The sequence below is a fragment of the Cyphellophora europaea genome (assembly GCF_000365145.1).
Source record: "Cyphellophora europaea CBS 101466 unplaced genomic scaffold supercont1.5, whole genome shotgun sequence".
In the NCBI taxonomy this organism is placed as follows: Eukaryota; Fungi; Ascomycota; class Eurotiomycetes; order Chaetothyriales; family Cyphellophoraceae; genus Cyphellophora; species Cyphellophora europaea.
This window is the reverse complement of record NW_008481811.1, coordinates 779,476-804,450: the sequence shown is the minus strand read 5'-3', so window position 1 is coordinate 804,450 and position 24,975 is coordinate 779,476. Positions and strand designations below refer to the sequence as shown.

At 53.0% G+C, this 24,975-nt stretch overlaps 6 protein-coding genes across 6 annotated transcripts; 2 read left to right on the top strand and 4 right to left on the bottom strand.

Annotated features, from left to right (window-relative positions):
• Positions 1 to 268: 268 nt before the first annotated feature.
• HMPREF1541_05569 (uncharacterized protein) lies at positions 269 to 934 on the bottom strand (the record flags this gene model as incomplete). Its single annotated transcript, XM_008719909.1, has 2 exons — positions 269 to 757; positions 809 to 934. The coding sequence occupies 2 exons, from the start codon at positions 932 to 934 to the stop codon at positions 269 to 271; spliced, it is 615 nt and encodes a 204-aa protein (XP_008718131.1).
• Positions 935 to 2,101: 1,167 nt separating this feature from the next.
• HMPREF1541_05568 (uncharacterized protein) lies at positions 2,102 to 5,589 on the top strand (the record flags this gene model as incomplete). Its single annotated transcript, XM_008719908.1, has 3 exons — positions 2,102 to 2,144; positions 2,193 to 4,521; positions 4,707 to 5,589. 3 exons carry the CDS (start codon positions 2,102 to 2,104, stop codon positions 5,587 to 5,589), a joined length of 3,255 nt encoding a protein of 1,084 aa, XP_008718130.1.
• Positions 5,590 to 7,137: 1,548 nt separating this feature from the next.
• HMPREF1541_05567 (uncharacterized protein) lies at positions 7,138 to 8,815 on the top strand (the record flags this gene model as incomplete). The annotated part of the gene is made up of 3 exons (XM_008719907.1): positions 7,138 to 7,490; positions 7,545 to 8,187; positions 8,234 to 8,815. 3 exons carry the CDS (start codon positions 7,138 to 7,140, stop codon positions 8,813 to 8,815), a joined length of 1,578 nt encoding a protein of 525 aa, XP_008718129.1.
• Positions 8,816 to 12,479: 3,664 nt separating this feature from the next.
• Positions 12,480 to 14,519, bottom strand: HMPREF1541_05566 (uncharacterized protein; the record flags this gene model as incomplete). The annotated part of the gene is made up of 1 exon (XM_008719906.1): positions 12,480 to 14,519. The coding sequence occupies one exon, from the start codon at positions 14,517 to 14,519 to the stop codon at positions 12,480 to 12,482; it is 2,040 nt and encodes a 679-aa protein (XP_008718128.1).
• A 454-nt stretch (positions 14,520 to 14,973) lies between these two features.
• HMPREF1541_05565 (uncharacterized protein) lies at positions 14,974 to 16,961 on the bottom strand (the record flags this gene model as incomplete). Its single annotated transcript, XM_008719905.1, has 2 exons — positions 14,974 to 15,807; positions 15,900 to 16,961. 2 exons carry the CDS (start codon positions 16,959 to 16,961, stop codon positions 14,974 to 14,976), a joined length of 1,896 nt encoding a protein of 631 aa, XP_008718127.1.
• Positions 16,962 to 19,975: 3,014 nt separating this feature from the next.
• Positions 19,976 to 21,070, bottom strand: HMPREF1541_05564 (uncharacterized protein; the record flags this gene model as incomplete). Its single annotated transcript, XM_008719904.1, has 1 exon — positions 19,976 to 21,070. One exon carries the CDS (start codon positions 21,068 to 21,070, stop codon positions 19,976 to 19,978), a length of 1,095 nt encoding a protein of 364 aa, XP_008718126.1.
• Positions 21,071 to 24,975: the final 3,905 nt, after the last annotated feature.

The window sequence follows — 24,975 nt, the reverse complement described above, 5'->3', positions numbered from 1 at the left end:
AACGAAGCGTGAGATGCAGGAAGTTCGGGCATCGTGGAGTGGACCTGCAAATTGGCAATCTTCGTTTGTATATGGAGCCATCTCCAATCAGCATAACGGGAGCATGCGTGAACACCGTGCTTGATGTGAGGCCCTAGGAGTACAATAAATGTGAAGGGCGCACAATGATTGGGTTCGCTATGCCCATGTTGAAGGTATTGACCATTCACACGCCCGTCTGGCGTGCTCTGGCGTGTGTGCCCAAATAACCTGAGTCCGGCGGCTTCGACTACCTGCTTATGGACGGGTCTGGAGCATGAACACTAGTTGAGCCAGATGTGCTCTCGGACCCCGGGAGTGAATGCGATTGGTTTTGTGACTGCGTTGATTGAGCAGAGTCCAAACGGCTGAGAAGTTGCGAGGGGGACGGTAGATCGGAGCCTCCCTCGATGGTTATCGTGAAGTCAATGTCGCGATACGCCTGCTCCACTGCCATATTGGTGTAGACTTCATTCCGGACATATGCAGCCAGGGAAGATAGGTCGATGCCACTACGGATGAAGTCGACAAGGTCGTTGGTTGACCTTGAACCGCCGGCGCGTATTATTGAGATGATGCCTCCGAGCAGTGCTTGTTTGCGAGACAAGTCCATTTCAGCCAGAGCCAGCTCCTGGACATTGCGCTGGTTGGCGATCTTCCTCCTTTGATCGGCTGCGGCGTCGTAGATGCATTCGCTGTTACGGGTGGCGCAAGCATCACAGGGTTCGCCTCCAGTACACTGCCTATTTCTCAGTATTTGTCCCGGAAAGCAAATGACGGGAAGGGTTACCCTAGTTTTTCGCTGTTTGCACGCGCCACAGGCTGTGGAAATCTTGCGAGACTTTGCGAGTGCTGGTGAAGGCGGTCCTTGGTCGCCGCCACTTAGACTTGGGCGGGGTGCAATGGGAAAAGACATCTTGGAAGCATAAAGTATAAAGAACGATCGGCAGGACGAAGAGAGAAAAAAAGAAGACTGCACAGTACACTAAATCAGAACATCTGAACAGATGTCAGGCGAGAGCATGCCTGGCGTACTTTGGAAACGGTTCATCGCCGGATGGTAGATGGATAAATACATTGCGGCGAGGCGACGTAGCCGTCGGATGATATGACTGGTTGGATACGTTTTCCGCCAGTGAATAAAGTAAGTTTGGGATGTCGATCCGTAGGCGCATCCAGAGTGCTCGGACACTCTCAAAGATGGAGCGTAGCGGCTCCCCATGCGCGCCTCGAGTGGCTCATCTAGCATTAGAGAGTACTTAAGCTTCGAAGCCTGGACTATTTGCATCATGGGGAGGCAAAGCACCGGTGACGAAGACGTTTTCGGCTCTGGATAGCGGGCACGTGAGAACGAGAAGCATCAAAACGGGGCCCTTTTCCGGTTGAATGTCCACATTGGAGTTGCTGGTGCTAAGGGAGACGAATTAAGCGAGGATTGCGCTGTGAATTCCGTGCCTGAATGCAGAATACCTAGGTACCTTCCAAGTGACCCTTGTGGCTGAAAGAGCGCACGGTCGATGCTGCTATGGCTGGTCAAAATTGCTGATGAAGGTATTTGTGTAGACTGCAACAGCCGGTGTATCTTGAAACCTTTTTCCCATCCTCACAAGCGCTTAGATCGCGATTTCGATTCGGTTCTTTGATCCATCGGGAGCAGGGGGCCTACCTGGGGACGGTCGTGTCGTCGAATTAGGCGCCCCTCGGATGGCGCCACCCGACGGTATGAAGCAAACTGGAATGTTCGGCTATTCGCAGAAATGCACAAGTGGTGCTTTTGTCTCACTCTACCGCAGCCTTCCAGGTTGCCGCAGCCTTGCCTTGGCATTAGGAAAGTGGCTCTCAACTTGGATGACCCCGCAGCGTTTTTTTTTCGTCGAGAAGTAAAGATTTTGTTTATGGTACTTCGATCTTTCATCCAGTGTTGCACCTTGTCTCTTCCTTCCTTTGTTAGATCTTCTGCTGAGCGTCAGTTACCTCGCCATTGCTTGTTCAGCCTATCTTGATTGTTGGGCCCTTGTTTGGGTCAAGTGTTGAGCATAATAGATACGCGTCTCTTTCCAACGCGGGCGCCGCACATTCCATAATGGACCAGCAACGCTTTCTTCAGCAGCTGCAGATCGTTCTCGGTACGCCTGAGCAACGTCTTTGCGAGTACTTGTCCTAACCGATATTAGATCCCAAGAAAGGCGATGTCAAGGCCGCCACGCAGACTTTGCAAAACGAATTCTACAAGCAGCCTGAAGCCCTTCTCTTCCTTGTCCAGATCGTTGTCTCCCATGATAGCTCAGACTTGAAGCAGCTCGCCGCTACACAAGCGAGACCACTTGTGGCGAAACAATGGCCCAAACTTCCGACCGAGCAGAGACAACAAGCAAGATCACAACTCTTCCAAGCTACCCTCGATGAAGAGGCACCATTACCCCGCCATTCAGCGGCGAGGCTCATCAGCACCATTGCGAAGCTCGACCTGAATGATGGCGAATGGAACGAGCTCCCTGGCAAGCTGCATCAGGCTGCCACAAGCACCAAAGCTTCCGATCGTGCCGTGGGCGTCTACGTCCTCTATAGTATCTTAGAGATTATGGGCCAGGGCTTCTCCGACAAGTTCAAAGATTTGTTCAACCTATTCTCTAGTACCATCAAAGATCCCGAAAGCCTCGAGGTCCGTGTCAACACTGTACTGGCTGTCTCGAAAATGGCTATCGTTGTGGATGGCGAGGAAGACCAAGCTTCCGTCAAGGCTTTTCAAAGTCTTTTCCCGTCAATGGTCGCTGTCTTGAAGGACGCAATTTCCGACGGCAAGGAAGATCAGATCATGGTGGTCTTTGAGGTATTCAACACTTTGTTGACCGCCGAATACCAGCTTCTCGCCAAGCACTTCCAGGATCTCGTTGTCTTCATGAACGAGATTGCTTCCAACAAGCAGCTACCTGATGACACCCGAACACAAGCCATCAGCTTCTTAATGCAGTCTGTCATGTTCCGTCGCCTGCGTGTACAGGGCGCCAAGATGGGTGAGCCTCTCACTAAGAGTATGCTGGAGATCGTCGCCGAAATGGACGACATTTCTCTGGATGCAGACGATGTCACCCCTGCTCGTTCTGCCCTCAGCGTCATCGACACCATGGCTCAGAGTCTGCCCGCCAATCAGGTCATTGTGCCACTCCTGCAGGCACTACCGCAATTTTCCAAGAGCGAAGATGTCAATTATCGCCGCGCCGGCATTCTTGCGCTAGGCAATGCCGTTGAAGGAGCTCCTGACTTCATGAGCACGCAAATCTCTCAGATTCTGCCCATACTCTACACCCTTCTAGAAGATCCGGATGTCACCGTGCGGCAAGCTGCCTTACAGACTACTGCTCGCTTGGCCGATGATCTCCCAGAGGACGTTACGAAGGAGCACGAGAAGCTTGTGCCCCTTCTCGTCAAGAATTTGACCGCAGCCATGTCTGCGTACAAAGGCGAAGAAGAGGGCCCTACCGTCGACATCATGAAGTGTGGTACGGGCGCCATCGACTCCGTCGTTGATGGCATGGACGCTTCAGATGCTGTCCAATATCTTGACCAGGTCGCGCCCCTCCTTCAAAAGCTGTTCAAGCACCCCGACTTCAAGATCAAGGCATTGGCTGCGGCTGCTCTGGGCTCTCTTGCCTCCACTGTCGAGGAGCCTTTCTTGCCCTATTTGAGTGATTCAATGAACGCCATGCAGGAGTACATCACCAAGAAGGAAAGCGAGGAAGAGCTCGACCTCCGCGCTGCGTGCACGGACGCCATGGGCGAAATGGCTGTCGCCGTTGGTGCTGGCCAATTCAAGGATTTCGTCCGGCCACTCATGCAAACCAGTGATGAGGCTTTGAAGCTTGAGCATTCCCGGCTCAAAGAGAGCACTTACATTCTTTGGGGTTCCCTCGCAAAGGTATACGAGGAAGACTTCGCCCCTTTCCTTGGCGGTGTTGTCAAAGGTCTCTTCGAATGCGTCGATCAAGACGAAGGAGATCTCGAGGTCGAGCTTGGCCAAAATGCTCAAGATCTACTCGGCAAGGAGGTGACTATCGCTGGTCACAAGGTCAAGGTCGCAGCTGCTGACGATTCCGACGACGACGACGACGGCATCGAGGATCTCGATATTGGCGATGATGATGATGATAGCGATTGGGGTGACATGGCTACTGTCACGCCTATCGTTCTGGAAAAAGAAATCGCCATTGAGGTTATCGGTGACGTTGTCGGTAACACGAAGACTGCATACCTGCCATACTTCGAAAAGACAATCGAGAAGCTACTACCGCTGGTGGAGCACCACTACGAAAACATTCGCAAAGCCGCGCTTTGCACTCTCCATCGCGCCTACGCTGCCCTCTGGGAAATCACCGAAGAAGCTGGCCAGATGGAGAAGTGGCAACCCGGTCTACCATTGAAGGTCGAGCCAACTACCGAGCTCAAGAAACTTGGCGAGGTGCTGATGACCGCCACCCTCAACAGCTGGCCTGAGGAGGAAGATACGTGAGTTCTCCTTTTCCTTTCCCTTTCCTCTTTTCCATGATGACAAGCATCGCTATCCCAGCTCACTCCGACGCGATATAAACGTGTATGACGTGAAAGCGTACTTCAACCCTCTGAATTTCAATCAGCTTCAGCCTACGAGAAACATCATCTCTCTTGACGGCGTTGACTAACTGTATCTCTAGCCCTACGGTCTCCGAGACCTCCCGCATGCTGTCCGAGAATCTGAAGATGACTGGTCCGAACCTCCTTTCTTACCCCAATGTCCTCGACAAGGTCGTGAAGACCACCGTTGATTTGATCACCAAGAAGCACATCTGTCAGCAGGGCATGGACGATGAAGATCTCGACGACGAGGGCCTTGAGACCACCGAGCTCGATTGGCTAGTTGTCGACAATGCGATGGACGTTATCTCAGGGCTCGCTGCTGCTCTCGGCCCGAGCTTCTTGGAGCTCTGGAAAATTTTCGAGAAGCAAGTCTTCCGCTATGCCTCTGGAGGTGAGAACCTTGGTCGGGCTAGCGCTTGTGGAGTGCTCGCCGAGGTCATCACCAGCATGAAAGACGGAGTCACCCCTCTCACCAATTCACTGTTGCCCTTGCTCCTGAGGCGCCTCTCTGATGAGGATGCCCAGACCAAGTCCAACGCCGCATATGCCGTGGGCCGTCTTGTCGAGATGTCGAATGACGATGCTGCTATCGTCAAGGCATATCCGACCATCCTCCAGAAACTCGAGAACATGCTTGGCATCAGTGAGCGTCGGTGTATTGACAACGCCTCGGGTTGCGTGGCTCGCCTGATCATCAAGCACAAGGACAACGTTCCAGTCTCAGAAGTGCTTCCAGCTCTCGTCAACTCTGGCGCTCTACCTTTGAAGCAAGACTATCAAGAAAATGAGCCGGTGTGGAAGATGATTGTCGGTCTCTACCGCCAACAGGATCCTACCGTTCAGAGCCTTACACCAAAACTGGCTCCGATCATGATGAGCGTGCTCGAGGGTGATGAGCAGCTGACTGAGGAGGTGAAGAAGGAGGTCCAAGCCCTTGTAGACCACCTTCGGAGTCAATAAACGATGTCACGAAGATGATGCGATGCGATGATGCGGGGTGACATTGGCCCCTTGATGACGATGATACCCAAAAGTTCTCGACCAAGTTTCTCTGGAAAGATTTTCGATAGACTAGCTCGATAGAGAATTTCATTCTGATGTGCATCTTGTGTGCCTAATTTTGCCTCGGACAATTGATGGTGTAAACAACATCTTTAGTTGGCTTTTTTGTACTACGGACGACTGGCTTCACACTACAGATACGTGGCGGTGTCTCATTTCCGTTGTAGTCTGCCATTCTCAGTCATGCTTCAGCATTCACCGACAATTCAGTGGCAGGTCTAGCTCGCAACATCTGTTATGAGGGCTCTCTATTCAGCCGCAAGATGTTATGCTCCACCACCACCAAACAAGAGCTAGGCAACGACCGTCACGCTCTATCAGTCATGGCAACAAACGAACAGAACAACAAGTGACGCCTGACCAGTGACACCTAACCCAGTGACGTTAAGCGTCACTCTCCTTGTCACGCCAGCCGCCTGAAAAACTATATAGCCAAAGATCCCCAACTGCCAGAAAAGCGTGAAGAGGCATGGTCACTCGCCGAGATCGTGGGAGAGACAAGGTGTCAGTACCTCGAACGCCTTGATCATCTTGATGGCAAGGTTCTGAACCCGAGACATATGCTTCTGGCACATCTAGTGTAGATGCCGAGGCGAACGTTCAAGATCACGCTATTCGACGGCGTCCTCACACGCGATGCGCCAGGCAGTGATACTTCCTGCCAGCTCGGGGTGTGCTTCGACTGGGACAGCGAGAGAATCCTCCGGAAGATTTGGGCGATGCCAGCGGGCTACGAGAAGCACTTACGTAGCTAGTCTGGCGAGGGAGACCAGGTTCAGAGTTAGTTTAACGGGCCCCTCAGCTGTACGAATGCTTCATACTTGCATTCAGCACGAGTACAGAGAATGAAACTTCGTTCCAACAGTCTAGAGCTCCATATTCATAACCGTCGAGATACGGAAAACCTTGCAGCACGGCCCCGGGTTTCTTGGCACTGATAAGCCTCGGGGTAGCGGCTCCTTCGACAAGCTTGAACATTTGGCCTGCCCTTTAAGGTCTGGTCGTCAGTCCCGGGGGTCCACCTCTGAACTGTCTCCGAGCCACTGACGTCCCCGAGGTCCCTCATTCACGAACCCTCTTCGTCTCCGTGTTGAAGTTCTTATCGCGTAACTGTTGCAGGCAGTGAACCGCAGGCCGTCTTAGACGGCTTGGGGTCATCATGCAACCCTACTTCCATGTCCGCACTAGAGGCCGTCACCATGTGCTCCCACGACGCTGATCACCGCACACTGGTAGTCGCGTGGCTCTTTTAAACCCAACTCCCAATGACCGGTGGATTCCCGCTTTCTCTGCTTTCATCCATTCCGTTATCACCCCTGTTCTCGCTGTATAGCTGCAGACATCGACAGCTTTTCAGCAGGCAGTACTTGCGCGTGTCGCGAATCCACTGTCCTAAAGTTGCCAGAATCCAGCAAGTGGGTGGAGCTCGAAGCTCTGCAGCCCCTCATGGCGGACGAAAAGAAGATCGTCGACGTCGAGGACGACTCCCACCGCACCCCGTCGCCAGTCAACCCAGAGAAGCGGCAGTCGTTACCCAACGCCAGCAAGGCCTCGCAGCGCGTCCTCGCCCATTCTCACGATGCCGATGAGGCGATGAAGGCATTTGAGTCCGGCGAGATCATCGAGATTGATGAAGCTACTAATAAGCGGCTGTTACGGGCCATCGACTGGCACCTGCTTCCTCTGATGTGCTGTGTTTATGGTTTGAATTACCTAGATAAGACTACGTTGAGTTATGCTTCGATCATGGGCATCAAGAAGGATATCGGCTTGGTTGGAGATGATTATCAGTGGTTAGGGTAACGACCAGACTTTCCCATGGTTTCCGTCGCTGGTTGCTGACACTACCACAGATCTATGTTCTACTTCGGTTATCTGGGCTGGGAATATCCAACTAATCGCCTGCTGCAACGCCTGCCACTGGGCAAGTACAGCGCCTTCAATGTTGTCATGTGGGGGACCGTACTTGCACTACACGCCACTGTCTGGTCCTTTGGCTCCGCCGTCGCCGCTCGCTTCTTCCTCGGTGTCTTTGAAGCTGCCGTCACGCCTGGTTTTGCGCTCCTTACATCGCAATGGTACACCAAGCGTGAGCAAGGCGCTCGAACAGGCCTGTGGTTTTCCTTCAACGGCATGGGACAGATCTTTGGTGGTGTCGTGGCGTATGGAATCAACGTTGGCGCAGAAAAGACCGGGTCCGCCATTGCTCCCTGGAAGATCGTGTTTCTGGTCAATGGCCTGTTGACGGCCTGTTTGGGCGTTGTCTTTTTCTTCGTCATTCCGGACAACCAGTTGAACGCGCGGTGGCTGAAGCCAAAGGACCGGGTGTTGGCTATTGCAAGAGTAAGAGTGAATCAGCAGGGAATCGGCAACAAGCATTTCAAGTGGTATCAGCTCAAGGAGGCGTTGCTCGACCCTATGACTTGGGCATTCGTGTTCTACGCCCTTGTGGCTGATATTCCAAATGGTGGCATCTCGAATTTCTTCTCCCAACTGGTAAGTCCATTGGTGCTGTGCCGCAGCTGGGCTGACTTCTTGATAGATCGTCTCCTTCGGCTACACACCTTCGCAGTCGCTGCTGTACGGCACTCCCGGCGGCGCCGTGGAAGTGGTAGCACTCATTTTCTGCGGCTGGCTAGGCGACCGCATTGGTAACCGCATCCTCGTCAGCCTTATCGGCCTGACAGCCGCGTTGATCGGCGTAATCCTGATCGTCGCGCTCCCACTCAGCAACAATGGCGGTCGCCTAGCAGGCTACTACCTCACACAGGCATCCCCGACGCCGTTCGTGGCCATTCTCAGCCTCATCGCCACGAATGTCGCCGGTTATACCAAGAAGACCACGATCGCCGCCCTGTACCTGATCGGATACTGTGTCGGCAACATCATCGGACCGCAGACGTTCAGACCGAAGGACGCGCCGCGCTATGTACCGGCGGAGATCACCATTATCGCCTGCTGGGGTGTGTGCATGTTGGACATGCTCTTCATGTACTTCTGGTACCGAAGGATGAACGCGCAGAAGGCGAGGGTCAGAGCAGAGCCCGAGTACGTCAAGCTGGAGAATCAGGAGTGGTTGGATTTGACCGACAAGGAGAATCCTGAGTTCACCTACGCTCTGTAAACTCCCGTCGAGAAAGAGAGTCGATATGAAGTCGAGATTACAGACCAGGATCGTGCGTGTAGGAGGAGTGCTGCTGCATCTCTCAAGCCAGTCCTGCAGCGTTCCTGGATTGGTGCAGGCTCACCGCGTGGCGTTGTTGATGCATTTGGGGATCGTCACTGATTGATGCGGCAGGCATGGATACCAGATGCATACACAGGGTATTCTCAGATTATCGCGTGCCTTACTGTGAAACACTCTCAACGACTTGCCGCTGCGTGATAGCTCAGTTATTGACGTATGGCCTCGCTCATCCAACCGTGATTCTACAGGAAGGCTTCAAAAACACAGATGCCACGTACAAAAATACGTTGAACCGCCAGACCGAACCTCTTTGCTGCTCCTGTGTCGTGTCACAAAGTTCCAGACTACCATCACAAACAACACAACGACGTGTTACAACCAGCCTGCGTACAAGTGTCTGGCGTTCTATCCTGGGTCAGGAAGCTTTAGTTGCCCAGAGAGGACTGCTGTCCAGAAAGGGAACCGAATCGAGCACAAATCAAACTAATATGCCTCGTTCAGAAGGTGTCAATTTGCTTTAAGCAGCAAGTCTTGGCGGCCTTCCCACTGAGACCACTCCCTAGAAGCGTCAGACATCGCGGGGAAGGGGGAGAGAACACTCAAGAGACTGAAGCGATACCATGGGGCTTTAATCTGCGTCGTGGAGGGAGTGGAACTGTAATGACGAGAAACAGCTCAACACGATTCCGGGACGTTAGGATACTCTACAACTCTGTGTCTTCCACCCACACGTGTCTACCCATTTGGAAGTGAAGCCGAAGGCAAATCCGGAATGCATGTTTGCTGTATGATGCCGAATCACCCCAGTGAGGATCGGTGCCTCACGGGCAAGGAGAGCCACGCGGCTGAAACCACAATTTCCCGTTGCTGGACTGCTCTTTGGGCAAACACCTGAGTCCTTCGTGCTGGATCGCTTGAATGGTCCGACTTGCTAGTCTTGCCTCGGCGGGCAGACCGCATCACGAAAGATCAAAACCTGCTATGAGTATGGGAACCAACCGTGCCAGTGGTGGATTCTTGAACACATATTGCGTTTGGCGGGCATTGTGTAAGGAGGAGAGGGAGAGAGAGAATAGAGGGAGATCAGAGAAGCCTGGAGAGGTGCTGTGGTAGCACAAGATCGTTGGCGATCCGTCTTTGGCGATGCAGCTGACCGCCTGCGGTCACGCGCTCCAAATGTCCATCGGCATCAGATTGGACGTGCCACACGATATAACTGCAACGGCCGGAGTCCCTCGAATGTAATAGCTGAGGTCATGCTATGAGAGCCTTGTGAAGGCACGACTCTCGTTCCTGCTCCCCGCTACCCGTTGCTGCGTTGTCCCACGCATCGTCGTGTAACTCCAGGATCGGTTGCCCGGATGGAGCGTCTGCTGCCATAGTCTCCGCAACGCAGCACGCTCTCTCTCGCTTGACACCATTGTGAACCAAGATCTGCTGACCACGAGCGTGGGCAATACAGGATCACTGGGTGGGACCTGCCCATCCTCAGCTGCGATGTGTAGCTGGTAGTATGATGATTTTCGTGGGTGCTTCTCCCACCATGGAGTGTCTCGGGGTGTCCTCTAAATTCTTTCTCCCGAAGGATTGAATACACGGGGGTAACAGTTGCACCTTGACCCCTGCATTTCAAGACCCAGGCTCGTTTGCAAGTCAACCCGCATGTGCTTGGACCGGTATTCAGCGGACCACTACCACATCATCACCGGATTTCTCTCAGAGGGCGTGAAATGCTCCAGTTCCCAAGCTGACGCCGTGCGACTGGAGCTTGCATGCTGTCGCGTCAAGATCAAAAGATGCTCGGATTTGCCCAGTGTAAGACATATTCGCTATCCAGGGTCTGATCGAACATGGGCTGTCGTACCATCGGCAGCTCAGCTGAATTTTCTGTGTTCGTGGTGTCATTATCATGGCCTGCATGGTGTTGCTCACCGCGGGGGTGCGTCTTGGCGCAGTGTTCGACTTAGCCACAAACACACTTGTGAGAGATAATATTTCCAAAATCCCAACCGCCAGAGATATAGGGAAAATGGTGCTGGAACAGCTTCCAAATTCCTCCTACCCGTCGCACGGTTTCATCGAGCCAGCCACCTACATCGGAGAATCAGATTCACGCCTTGAGAAGCTTGTTGGGCACGGAAAGCTCAAGAACTTTGGTGAACATGTCAGTCCTTCGGGAACGGCCAACCAATATTCTCTTGTGCAGCAACAGCAAGCTCATAGTGGCGGATGCCATGCCATTCTAACATCCGAAGCCAGAGTACCAGTCCTCCGAGTAATATGTGGGTCTTCGGGCGACGGCTGGCTGCCTCTGCTCGACAGTCCATATTACGGACAGCAGCATGGCCCGAAGGCAAGCAAAAAGGCAGCTCGCTTCATTTGGCACTGCGTAGGGCCACGAATCCCAGTTCCAATATATCTCTGACATCATGTAGCATCGCTGTGGATACTCATCGGTGCCTGCTCCAGAGCCGACTTGTCCGGGCTGCGGTCATAATCGTTGCGCGAATTGTCGCGTCCAGAAGGTAGTGAAATGAGTTGCAGTAAAGATGCAGAAGTTGTTGGATACTGCCAAATCAGGGGAAGGACTTGAAAGCCATGATCTCTGCTTCCAGCGATCGAGGTGTGCCAAATTGCAAGTTACTAATGCCGGGAGGTTCGCGTGAGACCAATGCCCATGGAACGACTATACGAAATAGAACAAACAATCATGACTCATGAACACTCGGGACGGAGCATAGTAGAATGTTGTTTCTGTGCCGTGGCCTGAATGCAGGCCTGGAGTCGTTAGCAATGGTACTAGCTGATCTCGAGGTCAGCTTCAGACGAACGGTGAGCACCTAACAACAATAACGACAAACAACAGCTGCAACGGGGTGCTAGCAAGTAATGGCGGAGGGTAGCAATGGTGTCGAGGGCGTATAGAGTTGAAGACTGCATTAGTTCAGGCGTCGACAGGTACAGAAGGACGGTGAGGTAGAGGCCTAGGACCACAGAGGTCCGCAGGGGCCGTCGAATTACACAGCCATTCGGATTGAGCCCCAGGGTGCGGTTGCCCAGCTTCGGAGAAAGTTGACGCGAAGCAAGTGCGGGACGCGTCGATGCGGCTGTAAGTGCCTACAACTGGGGGACCGGAGTCGATAGCATGCTTCAGACCATCAAGAGCCAACGGAAGCTGACAAGAACGCAAGTAGACGATGGATCAAGGTTCGGGCGTTGACGAGGTTGATGAAAGACGATGGATGAAGTGGGAGACAGACGCCTTCGGGAGGGGGGGCGTGTAACAGCGCTTTAGTAGTACAAACACGTAAATAGTGGAGCAAGGTAAAATCCAGTGTTTTCCGACGAGCTAGCAATTAAGGTGGATATTTCCGGCAAAGACGTGCCCTTCGACTGTTACGTGACTTCAGCACCCACCACGACACTCCATTGGACAGTACCTTGGGGCTCACTTGGGCCTTGTGAGCGAGTTGCACGACGGAGGCTCGAAATAAAGATATTGATTTCGACTACGCACGGTGCGCCACAGTTACAACGCCTTTGAGATGAGACCGTGCGCCCTTGATCCCAGACTGTGTTACATCTCAGGCACCGCGCCTGGCTAAAGCTGCTCGCGAAGGCCCAATACTGAAGCTCCGTTGGCCAGGACCAATCTCACACTTTCAAGAAAGGCCAGCCTTGCTAGACTCTGCTCAGAACCCTCTGAGCCTGTGTCATGCTCCCATACCTCTGGCAGCATGTCGATCAATCGATAGAGGTAGTGAATGAGACCCGATGGTTCCATGTGCTTCCATGACGTCTTGAGTATACTGGGGAAATCCAATAGAAGCCGCAGCAGCCCATCGTAAGGCTCGGCTGCCAGCATACCGAAGTCGGTATTGGGACTGGCAAGTGCTTCGAGGTCGATTACTGCGTCTTGTGTCCTGGCCGTGAGCCTTCTCAGCCACATGAGTAGACTGAGGCCTGTCCAGCCTTCCGTAGATGCCAGACTAGCAGCGTCAAAGGTGGAAGTGCTAGCTCTTTTGCCTGACGCAAGCTCCTGGCACACCAGGGCTGTTACGCCCAATCGATCCGCGTCCAGGCCTCCGAGGTCAACCGTGCTTTCAGGATCGACGGAAATGAACTTCTGAACGACGTCACGGCACTCATCCAGGATATCTCCGAGCAGCAGTCCTGCGCTTCCTTCCCGCGGCGACAGCCCCTGCGATTTGCCAAAGCTGATGTGGTGAAGCTTCGCAGCAAGGTCCGTCATATCCATCAGCTCCAAAGCTTTGAAGACCTGCATAAAGTGGGTTTCCTGTCCGGAGAATACCACATATATCATATCGTCGAACGAGTGCCTGCGGCTCCGCTCCACGGCTGTAGCAATGTCGCGGAGGAGATAAGACGTCGTGCCGTTGCGGAAGCGTGCAATGCCGGTTCCAAGTCGCTTAAACCCTAATCCTTTGAAGTCGATGATCCAGGCGTCAGCACTCTCGGTGTAAGCACCTTTGTTCTTGAGGATCGTTTCGACCTCGGCAATGGTTTCCGAGCTGACGCCAGATTCTCCGGAATGCTCGTCAAAGCTGATGTTCATGCGGGCATATAGCTCCGTATATTTCATGATACACGCCGAACGGAAGTGTTCCCAGAGGGCAATGGCTTCCACATCGCCATCTTCCATCTTCTTGAAGAAAGCATCCCGTTCCTCCTCCAGCGTCTGCGTCGTCTTCATGATATCACTGGGCGGACATTTTGCTGTCTCTGGCACGCCCACATGCAGCTGATCGGTAGCCTCTGTGACAGATCGAACATCACTAGCAGCATCCATCGATTCGCGGCTGGCTTCCGACCCACTCGTGTTCTCCGGTGCTTGTTGCAGAGAGACTTCATCCTTTGGCTTTTCTGCTTCGGCTTGCTCTTGTTTGTGAAGAGATTCCGCCTGAGTGAAGCAAGTGAGCATATGGCCCAGTGGATCAGTCGCAAAAAGCTCTTCCGAGCCGAAGCGTGCCCACCCGGAGGCCAGTGTACCAACGTTCTTGCCCCAGTCGCCAAGAAAGTTCATGCGGTACACTTTCCATCCCATGAACTCGTACATGGCTGCGATGTAGGCTCCGTAGATGGTGCTACGAAGGTACTTGCCGTCGAATTCTTTGCCCAAATTGGGCGAAGAGAACTCGATGACGACCTTTTTTTGCATTCCTACCGGCACATCAAGCTCTGTAGAGCTCTGTGAGGCTGGAGCACCGTAGCGGGCGCCGCGATCCAGGATGTAGGGCAGAAGCAACCGAGCCAGGGTCTCCCCGCGAAGGAAGATTCGCTGATGAATCCCGTCGGCAAGCGGGAACCCGAAGAGAGGAGACAGATGTTCAATCTGATCACCCACCTGCTGCGCTATGGCATCTGGGTCCGCGTTTTGCAGCCGCAGCCGTGGTAGAATGATCACGAGATCGCCCATACCCGGCTCATTTGGCCATTGGATCGCATCAAAGGCAACATGTGGTTCGCATGAGGTAGCTCGAACAATTGCCTGTGCTAGGTACGCCACATAGATGCCTATCGGGCTAGAGTTGATGTCTGCCAGTGGAAAGACTGGGATTGGATCACTGACTCCATTCGATCCAAGCAGTTTCTGAAGGCCTTTGGTCGTGAGTGTCGACATTGCGCCGCAGCGATAATAGTAACGAGAACAATAGTTTCCCCTTGGAACAAGGAAATGACACAAGTAGACGGCGGCACTGTCTCCCTCCTCACATGCTGCTTGTGGGCGGATCGATAAGTACCACGTAAGCCCCCGTTGATTGGCCCGGCACTGGTTGGGTATCAATCCTTTGCAGAGTAACTGTTCGTCGCCAGCAGTCAACGTGCATACCTTGCAGTTTGTGGCTTGATCTTACTGGATGACCTATCTCCAGGGGTAGGACTGAGGTTCGGTGGCAGCCTTGCGGAAGTATGCTCATTGCGAACCACCCGGGCCGCCTCACTTTGGCTGTGCCCAATTGAGGCAGTGTACGAAGCTGGCGATCAGTCATGTGGAACGCTTCACTGGAATTGATACTACGCTAGCTGTGTTGCAAGTGCGCGTGCGGAGGCCGACGTGGCAACTCGTGGCCCTGTTATACACCGATCGGACCATGAGTCCGATATGAGCTGGAACCCAGGCCTCGTTCTATTCTCTGAGTCGGTTCCAACTGCGCATCTTGTGCATCATCCTGCAGAGCTGGATTGCTTCGAAATCTAAACCAGGAGAGGAAGCCCTTGTACATTTGGATCACGCAAGCAATCATTGCACATACTCCTCGTAGAGCCATCCGTGTCAAGCTTTGCTGTAGTGCGTGCTGAAGGATCATGCGGAGCCATCGTATAAGTAGACCATTAAGCACATGACACGGTCCATCTCGGAGGTTGTTCCAACGCCATTGCTTCGGTAGCCGAACAAGGTTCTGCTGCATTGCTGCCAATGTGATGACTGCAGTGAAGATGCTGAGTACCTTGAAGAAAGAGGCAGATGATGCTGCGATGCTCGGAAAGGTTCGTTTTCGGACCTCATCTTCCATAGAGAAGATACCCGATGTCAGAAGGACGGGTGTACAGATCATAAGTATAAGAGAAACGGCTCTGTTATCGCGTGCCAGATCTCTTTGATGACGGTCCATGAGAAAAGTGAGGTCGGTATTATAGGTTGCACAAGTCTCTTTGAGCTCACACAGCTTTCCTTGGAGGCGAAGTAAGCTGCCGGTATGTTGCTTGATCATGCCCAGCGATATTCTCTGCGTTTCTGAAACTTCGGGGCTGAACTCCTTGATGTCGCCGTGAAGAAAGCCTTCACATGCTCGTAGGGTCTTGGACAACGTGGACGACACATCAGGAATCAGTCGCTGGATTTCATGCATCCAGTTTTCAGTGCGCTTCAGCTCAGCTTCGCTGGCGTCGGAACTGGGATAATGTTTCTGGGATAGAGGAGTCAGCAAAGCGGTTCCAGAACAGTCTTAAGGTGCACGTGTTGAGCACCGCAAGCGCATACAGAAAGATGCCAGCTTACCTCACGGTAACAAGTCGTGCTAGACTCAATTCGTGATACAACTTCTGTGAACTCTGCGTTGATCATAGCCAGGCGATAGTCGAGCACTTTCAGGAACCAGCAACGAGGATCTGGTCCAATATCCTCGTTGGTAAACCCATAGCCACATGGATCTAAGGACGAAATACCCATTGGTCCCTCTGTATCGTTGAAATGATCCTCTGCTGACTCTCTGCCGTCATTCTCTCCGTCAAAGTAAGTGTCCACAAAGCAATAGGCGACCCATCGCCATTTATCCGGCCCGGCGACCGTACAGGAGTAGATTGCTCTGCACATGACGGACGAGTCGTCGCTGTCCCAGTCGAGGAAGGAAACGTCGCGTGCTCCAGGAGGTAGTGGCCCTGCATTCTGTGGGCGAAAAGCTTGGAACGGAAGATGAAAAGCAAGCTCGAATACTGGTAACCCTCGACCAACGTTTAGACCAATGTAACCTTCTGAGGCATGATGCCAGTACAATGCTCTCTGCAGTGGACCAGCTTGATGAATCGAGGCAGTCGCCATTAGAGCGAGTACGTACCAGCGGTCCAAGTCTGCAATGTAGATGCGCCGTCGTTCCGCATCCGGCTCTTTTGTCTCAATATTTGAGGAGGCGTCAGGATCCCTGGCCATCGTCACTGATGACGGAGTATCTACTGGATCCATCTTCATGCTCGAATCGCTCCTGCAAACGTGAAACCGGTCTTTGGAAAGGAGATCAAAGAGTTGACGAGCCGTCAGAGGCCCGGGGTTCTTCCTTGGGCGGTACCCATCACCATCAGAGGCGCAATCGTAGAGCAGTGCGTTCTTCTCTTTGTCCATTTCTGTCGAATTCAAGTCCTCGAGGAACATTCTCCCATACAGGCGTCCCAACAGGTTTGCCCCAGGGGTGCATGTGCCAAGCACTTCTCCATTGCGCATGAAACTGCGGATGATGTCCCCATCGTCGAGGTTGAACGGATTTTCCTGGATAGCGTGGGTATTCTCAGATCCCAGCCAGAACTCACGGCGTTTGTCGAACTCTGGTAGCCATTTCTCACGCACCATCGCAACTTGCGTCTGATTCAACTCTTAGTCGTGTATGCCGGTACTTTCACACACGCATGAATCCAGTGCTTCTGGAGCCCGTTGGTACTCATCATCGCAGGCGTACACAGTGCTGGCCAGGTAGGGCCAGGATCCAGTATTTCATATTTGCCGGCCATTAACGGCGATGCCGCATGCTGACCAGAGACGCCAATGATTGGCACCAACCTAGGGTTGGGTACAACGACAAAGCATCGATACAAAGTCGCACAGCAGACGTAGTGTATGCCAGTAGGTGACATTTGACCGCAATTAGGCATTGAGAAGCGACCCACAGGCACTGTGTCGATAACGCACCACAGTAAGTGCCTGGCTGCGCCGCAGTGAGACTGCGTAAGACATCCACTCACAGTCCGCTTCAGTGATAGCAGAGATGTACTGCCATATGTATGGTTGTCGTTGACAGGCACGAGAAGGCAACCGTCAAGAACAGGCCAGGCCCTAGTGCGGGCCTATGTGGCCCTGAGAAGTTCGATGGTCGTCAGGCGTCTGTTGAGGGCGCACCGTGGTAGAAGTACTGTCACAAGATCAGATTTCTATGTTGATGCCCAAAGTGATGCGACCACATTCTGAAGAGGGCTAGTCACTTCATCGTGATCCGCTGGTCTAAGATCATAGGCATGGTTGCTCGCGAAGAACGCCCAGGTTCTCTGCAGCCGGCACCACAACAGATCACCGGACTGCATGGCATGCAGCTAGGAGAGGCATCGCAGAAAGTACCACTGTTGGTGTTTAGATCCACTGACTGTTATCGTAGACCGAGAACGCGCTAGTCTTCTCATATGCGTCGTGAAGGTCGTATGGGAACCCCTTGCAGAAGGTCGATGCTGTACCGCCGGTCATCGGAAGAGTCAGTTTTGGGAAGCAGGTTAAGACACAAGAAGGCTAAGATTCAGCTCCCAGAATCAGGCTTGATAGCCAGAGCTAAAAATGTCTTCTGATCAGCTACTGGGCTGATGCTTCTCCAGTTAGGATGAGTCCGAAGCCGCATGCTGCTACGTCTTCCTGAATGTGTACACATGTTCTCCAGTGTATTCGTCATTAGGTCAGACACTCAATTCCAAAATTGAAGAACGAGCCAAGCGAGAATATGTGGCGCTGGCCAGAACGTGATGAAACGGATCGCTGATGGGAGCAAAAGCAAAGCAGGCGAGGTTGCAATAACCCACAAGTCACAGTGGATACTAGTTAAGCGGCACCGCGGGCCACCCCGCACGGTGGATCGCCTCCGCCGGCAGCTCTCCAGTCAAACCAGGGCCGTGCGCTGAATATCCCCATTAAAAGTCAATTCCCAGGCGAGTGCCGGTGGCCGATGGCTCTACCCGTCAGGGTGCGATAAGGAGGCCTGGGCCCGAAACCTGGAAAGTCGCTGCGTTGATGCAATCGAGCACTCTGCTCCTCGGATACTTCTTGACATCGCACACTCAGGCAACAAATTTCACACGTTTGGATGTGAATCACTACAAACCAGATTTCTATGCATACTCTCCCCAAAGCTCAAGGCATCACCTAAGCCCTGCCCTGCTGTCGGTGGTTGCCTCGGGTGTGTGTACAGCACGAATATCGATCGGCGCGTATCAATCGGCAAGAGAAGCTGTTGTTTGGGACACCGACCTGCAGGTACCCTACAAGTCGTAGCATGCCTACATCTGAACTGCAGTCAAGCCTTTGCAGCGGTAAACGAGGTACTGCTATCTAGAACATACATGCATAGGTCTCATATTTTACCCTTGACCTCCAGCGATTGTCCATGCTAGTACCGGCCACTACGAATGGGTAGCACCGGATCTGCTTCAGGCGGTGAGCTTCTGCAATTCTTCAGCTAGGCCCGGGTCCGGACGGGCCCTCCACGAGAACAATGTTTACCAGGTGATCTCGGGGTGTGGCCTTGCGACAGCAGGTTTTGGGGTCTGTCCGAGAGCTCGATGCCCGGGCAAGCACTGCATTCAGTGGACAACAGCAGGTTTCTGTGGGCGACTCATCTTATATGAAGATGCCGAAGCTCCTGTACAAGTGGTTCTGCACTAGAGAAACTCGACCCGGCCGTATCTGTTCTAGTTGGCATACGCACGGGGTAATGCGGCGTACCTGATACTGGCCCCGTTTCGACATCTCTGCCACCTCTCTGAGCCTCCTGTGCCAGCCTCTCCGCCGGTAGATGATGCAGCGCCTGACTCAAACTCAGTCCGGCAGCATGAATGCCTCCTCTGAATCGTGGCAACTTCAAGACCGGGATGCGCACGAGCTTCAGACCCAAGGCCGCTAAGAATAGAATGACTGTGAAGATGCAGAGGACACAAGCAAACGCGGCAGGGTTGGCATGTGGAAGAAGGCGGCCAAATGTGTCCCTGCGGACGTTGTCCTCCATTGAAAAAATGCCAGAGGTCAGGATGAACGGCGAGCAGATCTAGAACCTTGGTAAGCCATCGTACTCATGTCGCTGTTCGGTGAAATGCTTACCACTAAGATGATGGATATAGCGCGACTGTCCGATGCCACCCCCTGCTGCTGTTTCCTCATCCTGAAATTGAGCTAAACGCAGTGAGTCAGAATCCGCAGCCCCAACCGCAACGAGGAAAACTCACATCCTTTGTTAAACTGTTGCATGCATGCTCTGCCTCACGGAGACGCGAACCCGCGTCCTTCAGCTTCTGGTATTGGCCTTGTATTGCCATGAGTTGCTGATTGTGATGTCCCTCGAAAACGTCAGCGTGCGTGGAGTCGAAGTCTTCAAGCGTACGCTGTGTACGATCCAATGACCTGGAAAGGTATGATAGAAGGCCTCGCGTCTGGTATATCCAGTCAGACATTTGCTGACTGGATATATCCTTCGCACGTTCTATCTTCTGTATATTCGTTAGCAGTAGTTGACAGGGTGCGGTGAAAATGGCCATAATCAGCACGTTGTATTCTCGCAGCAAGCAGTCAGTAGCCAAGCTTGGCGAGGGTACAAACGTAGTCGTCGCTCTGCAAAATCAGGGGACTTGGCTCACCTCTTCGAACGATTCGATGCTCTCCTCTATCTTATGAATCAAATGCAACCATTCCTTGTTGCTCGATAGTAGCCGTGCCTCAAGAACCATGAGAAACCACTTTCTAGGGTCTCGTACAGGTGGTTCGAGAGGATGCCGGCCGTGGGTGCAAGGGTCCATGGCCATCCGGAAGGGGGACATGCCTTCACCATCGTGAACATAGTCCTCAACGCTTTCACGATCGTCGGTAGGATCGTAAAGTGTGTCTATGAAGCAGTATGCTATCCAGCGCCACTCGTCTATGCCGGTAACCACGCAGCTGAACTTCGCTGTGCACACGTGCGCGCGCTCCCCATTCTGCAAATCCAGAAATGCTACGTCCCTACTGCCGCGTGGGATATCAGAACCCCGCGTAAGCTGCCACGACTGAAGAGGGAGATGAAAGGCAAGTTCGAATATCGGCAGAAAGAGTGGAGGTATAGCCATGCCAATATAGTTCTGTCCTGCGGCGCAGTGTCGATATAAGGCATTCTGTAGAGGAGTGACTTGATTGGCTGGCGCAGCAGAAGCTACTGCAGATGCAGTTCGCTTATCCAGATCTGTGATAAAGACGATCCTCCGTTCAGTATTGGGCTCTGGGCCCTCTGTGTATCCTTTAGGTTGCATTCGTTGCTCGAGTTGTGGGGGCGTTCCAACCTGTGGAGTAGATTTGCCACGCGCCGTGGCACCAGCACGCGAATATCGAGGTCGTGGTGCTCTCAAGCGACTGCAGAGCTGGTCGGCTGTGAATGCGCCATTAGAAGGTCCTGATTCCCAACTCTCACCCCGAAACACGTGGTCATACACCAGGGCTACCGGTTGAGAATGCTCCCGAACCAGAGGCAAACGTGATCGTTCGGCCTTTTCGAAGTGAGCCACCACAAGATCTGCCTGTGGACAACGATGTGTCGCGCCGCTGTCGCCAATCTCCATGAATGTGCGGATGGGGTCGCCCCCAGCTCGGATAGATTGTGTGTCGATGGCCGGAACATCCTCGGCTGAGGAATTTGGACATTCTTGCCGCTGCCGAAATGAGGCGAGCCATTTACTCCTCAACATTCTGAGGGTTGCAGAAAGACAAGGGTCAAGGCCACTCTGAATTATTTCCTGCTGCGAGCACCGTTCTTACAGTTCGCAGTGTGCATGATCAACGCCTGCCATGTACGCTGTTAGGTATAGACCTGGGATGAGCCAGTTCCCGGAGAACGAAGTGTGGTAGGTGAGTTACCCGCGCCATATCTAAAGAGATATACAACCATAGTAGCTCGAACCCGATGCTGGATCAAACCGAGCTGCCTCCTGGGGAACGGTGTTAAATGCGAATGGATTATTGGTCGTCTTGAGGCGGTGGGAAGATCGCGCTGACAAGCAGCGAAACAAATATTTGACCGATGAAGAGTACCCAATGGCAATATGTTGGGCCGCGAGGGCCCCAGACTCAGCTAAGGCAGGCGTCAGCGACGTGGCTGTATTTCGACAAATGACTAGCGGACGCCCAAGCAGTTCAAGGAGTTAATATCATTATACAAGGGCCAGGGACTTCTGGGAAGCGCAAGGCAACAAGAAGGGGGGGGGGGGGGGGAGTTCGAGCATGGTAATGTTTCGGTACCCGACCAGCGGCTTTCAGAAGTTCTTCAATGACCACGTGCGAATCGGCTCGCGCAGTATACCAATGGCTGTTCTTCGCAGCTCTGATCTTGGATTCAAGAGTGAAGCGGTGACAGCAAATAGAGCGAGTGCAATGACTAGTGGTCAAGGGCGCGTGAGGTGCTGAGACAATAGGTCCAGCTTGTTGTAGACACGGTCCGCTTGGTAGCCTGCCTATCCTAGGGGCGGTAGTTGGGTACCACCGCATAATTCAGCGCTTGGGTGGGCAGAAGATCTGTCACGCGGTCAGAGCACTTGACTAGAAAGTGGTTCGCATCAGGTTGCCTCTCCCGCAAAACACCGATATGAAACGCAGTCTTTTCGATCATGGGAGATCGACTAGCGCCCCGATGCCGCTTCGCAAAGTCCTTCTTACCTGATACCATCTTTTGCAGGCAACACGAGCGGTGGAGGAAGGCGACGACTGGACAACATATCGAGCAAAGTGAGAGCAAGGCCGTAACATGCAACGCGTGTCGTACATTGTGACGTGCCATCAAGCGTAGTGGGGTAAACGAGGATGCACCCGAATCTCCACCGCACAACCCGGCAAGCCGGGAGGAGCCCTTAGGGTATCAGGTACTGTCCTCCATGCCGATCTCATCCATCTCATTCTGGCAACCACGCTGCTTCCTGCTATTTACAACTGGAGTCTTATCAGCATAGCTTGCGCTCATGTGCTACGGGCAACGGCAGATTGCATGTGCAGGGAAAAATATCGGGCGGTCTCCAGCTGACCACTATCATGTCCATTTACATGCGGACGACTCGTGCGGCGTTGCAGGATTGCGAACCGTTCTTGTTGCTTATGCTCACATGATTAGCGAAGGATTTCAAACCAGCACTTGAGCGCCGCGTTCTACTGGGCTGTGGTCAGATGCCGTGTTCAGACTCAACATGTTCCTGAGTCCAAGTTGCTCGCTCACGGTCACATCGTGCCTTCACGTCCGCTTCGTTGGCACAAGTCAATCGCCATCAAATTCACGTCAATGAGCGTCTCAGACGCCTCGGGTGTGCCGGTCACCACCAATCAAACCATCATGGAATTGAATTATTGAAATTCTAAGAGATTTTGAGAAGCGAAGTCTGTACAGCGCACCACGATACCGCCACCAGCAATTTTCCATTTTTGAGACGCCGAAATTTCGCCTGCGCTAAAAGCCACTGATGAATGTTTGGTACTTTTGGTGCCAACCGCTCCATATGGGGCGTCCTCGGGATAGTGCGGAAGCCCAGAGTGTTGCGACATCTTAAATGGTCGTCTATGCGCCAGTGTTATCGTACCAGCTTTTGCACTCGGCAATTGGCACATCTTGCATGGCCACAGCCGCTACACGACGGCGCCTGCGCAGGTATGGGCGTGTATCCGCACCTGTGGCAGGACCAGATGAAGACCGCGGCTCGCTTCTTCGTCTTGGGACCATGTTGACGGAAATTCGCGTCCGAGTCGAAATGCTGTCTTGTTCCGAGGTCGAAGCCGGCGCAGTCACCAAAGCTACGCGGAATTTGGCGAGTCGCTGAGAGGCTGTTCGACTGGTCATCTTTCGCGCCATGATCATGCTCTTGGAATGAAAGTTTGCTCCGATGCGCGTATGCGCGGTCGGATTCGCGAAAGGAGGAATATTCGGGGTTGCAGGTAGGCGGTGACATTACCATGGGCTATTATCGTCAGCGGCAAAGCTTGTGAGAAGAAGCGATCATAATTGGACATACGTGTTGGGAGCGTGCTGCAAGGCTGAGGTGAGTCTAGCAACGATCTTCTCGGGGATTGAATTTACATTACAATTGCCAGGGGTCGTAGCTACGCCCAGTCGGGAATGGACGCCATGCCGACACCCTTCCGGCAAGCTCGACCCCTGTGAAGCCCATGGACATCAGCATTAGTCTGTATGTACAAGCTGTCACTCAGTTGACGTCGAAATAGGGGAGAGTTTTGCGTTCCGGAAGAATGCGCAGGGTTGCATAGGTTGCGGGCTTGGTGCGGCACCTGGCATCAGTCCTGCAGTCGCGGTTATCTTCCAAGAGGTAGACCGCTATAGGCAGGGCTTCAGGAAATTCCAATCGGACTGGAATTGAGTCCAGGCAATATTGACTCTTGTTCATCAGTTGGGAAAGCAAGTTAGATAGATACTGGTACACTTTTTATTACTCCGTAGGGTGACCCGAATTTAGAAGGGCCTACCAAGGGGGCGGTAATAGTGTCCGGATCCCGTACTTGGTGGGTTGTCGGAAAGTTAAAAGCCACTTCGCTTACCACCTACAAGTTACGGAATTACTTATCGTCCTGAATCTGTTGAATTCCAACCAGAAGTGGAATACGACAGGCAATCTGACGTTAAAGATTCGAGAGACCGATTCGCCATTGGGTACGCCGCGACGACTCGATGGAGGGCTATGACGCTCTCAGCTGTGTCAACAATCACATTCTTGATTTGGGACGCAAAGGGGCAACGCCATCATCCTGAGACCTCGTACTACTTAACCAGACTTATTCGAGATGGTAACGGCGGCCCCTTGCCGACATCATGCACTCTCGACAAATCTCGATAGGTATCTGCGTCCAGCGTTTGGAACATAGGGATTTGCGAAACTTCTGACAGGAGTTTCACGCCTCGCGAGACCAAACAACAGGGTACATCCTTCGCATAATCATACCAGCGACTTTCGCTCCGCCGTAGCGATCGCTGTAGCGTGAAGTGAAACTTGTCCTCCCGGGGGTACACAGAGCTCCTGCCGTGGAAGGCTCGCTGACAAGATCACCAGACTCTCAGCATGTAAGTTTTGGCTTGCTAAGTGCTTTCCACTTTGACTTCTCGTGGATGTGCAAGAAGTCATGCTGCCTGCCCTTTAGCGCAACTTGATAGAAGCACCTAGGTCATTGCGCGTCGCGGAAGGTGTGGTAACAGAGGGCATGAGAAACATTGCGATAGTAGCACAAATCACTGAGGCTGTTTCTAATTGGTGAGGCCCTCGGTACACCCGAAAGATCTCGCACGGAAGTGGCACAGAGCGGCATCATTGATGAATCTGGGCTCGATAGATGTACTTCGGATAAACGCCAACAGCACCATGTATGTAGCAGTTCCGCAAGAGCCGCACATTGGGTGTGACCGACACTTGCTGTACGCCCTATCCCGGGCGTCAGAAGGCCAACATACCAGCAGCAGAGGCCATGACTGAAGTACATCTATCATAATTCAGGTTTGGTTGATCAATCAGAATACATAAGTCCGAGATTGACACTCGTCACGCGCACGAGCTACCCGCCTTCTACAGTAAGACAATTTGAGCAAGATGTCTAGGTAGCCGGCTGAATT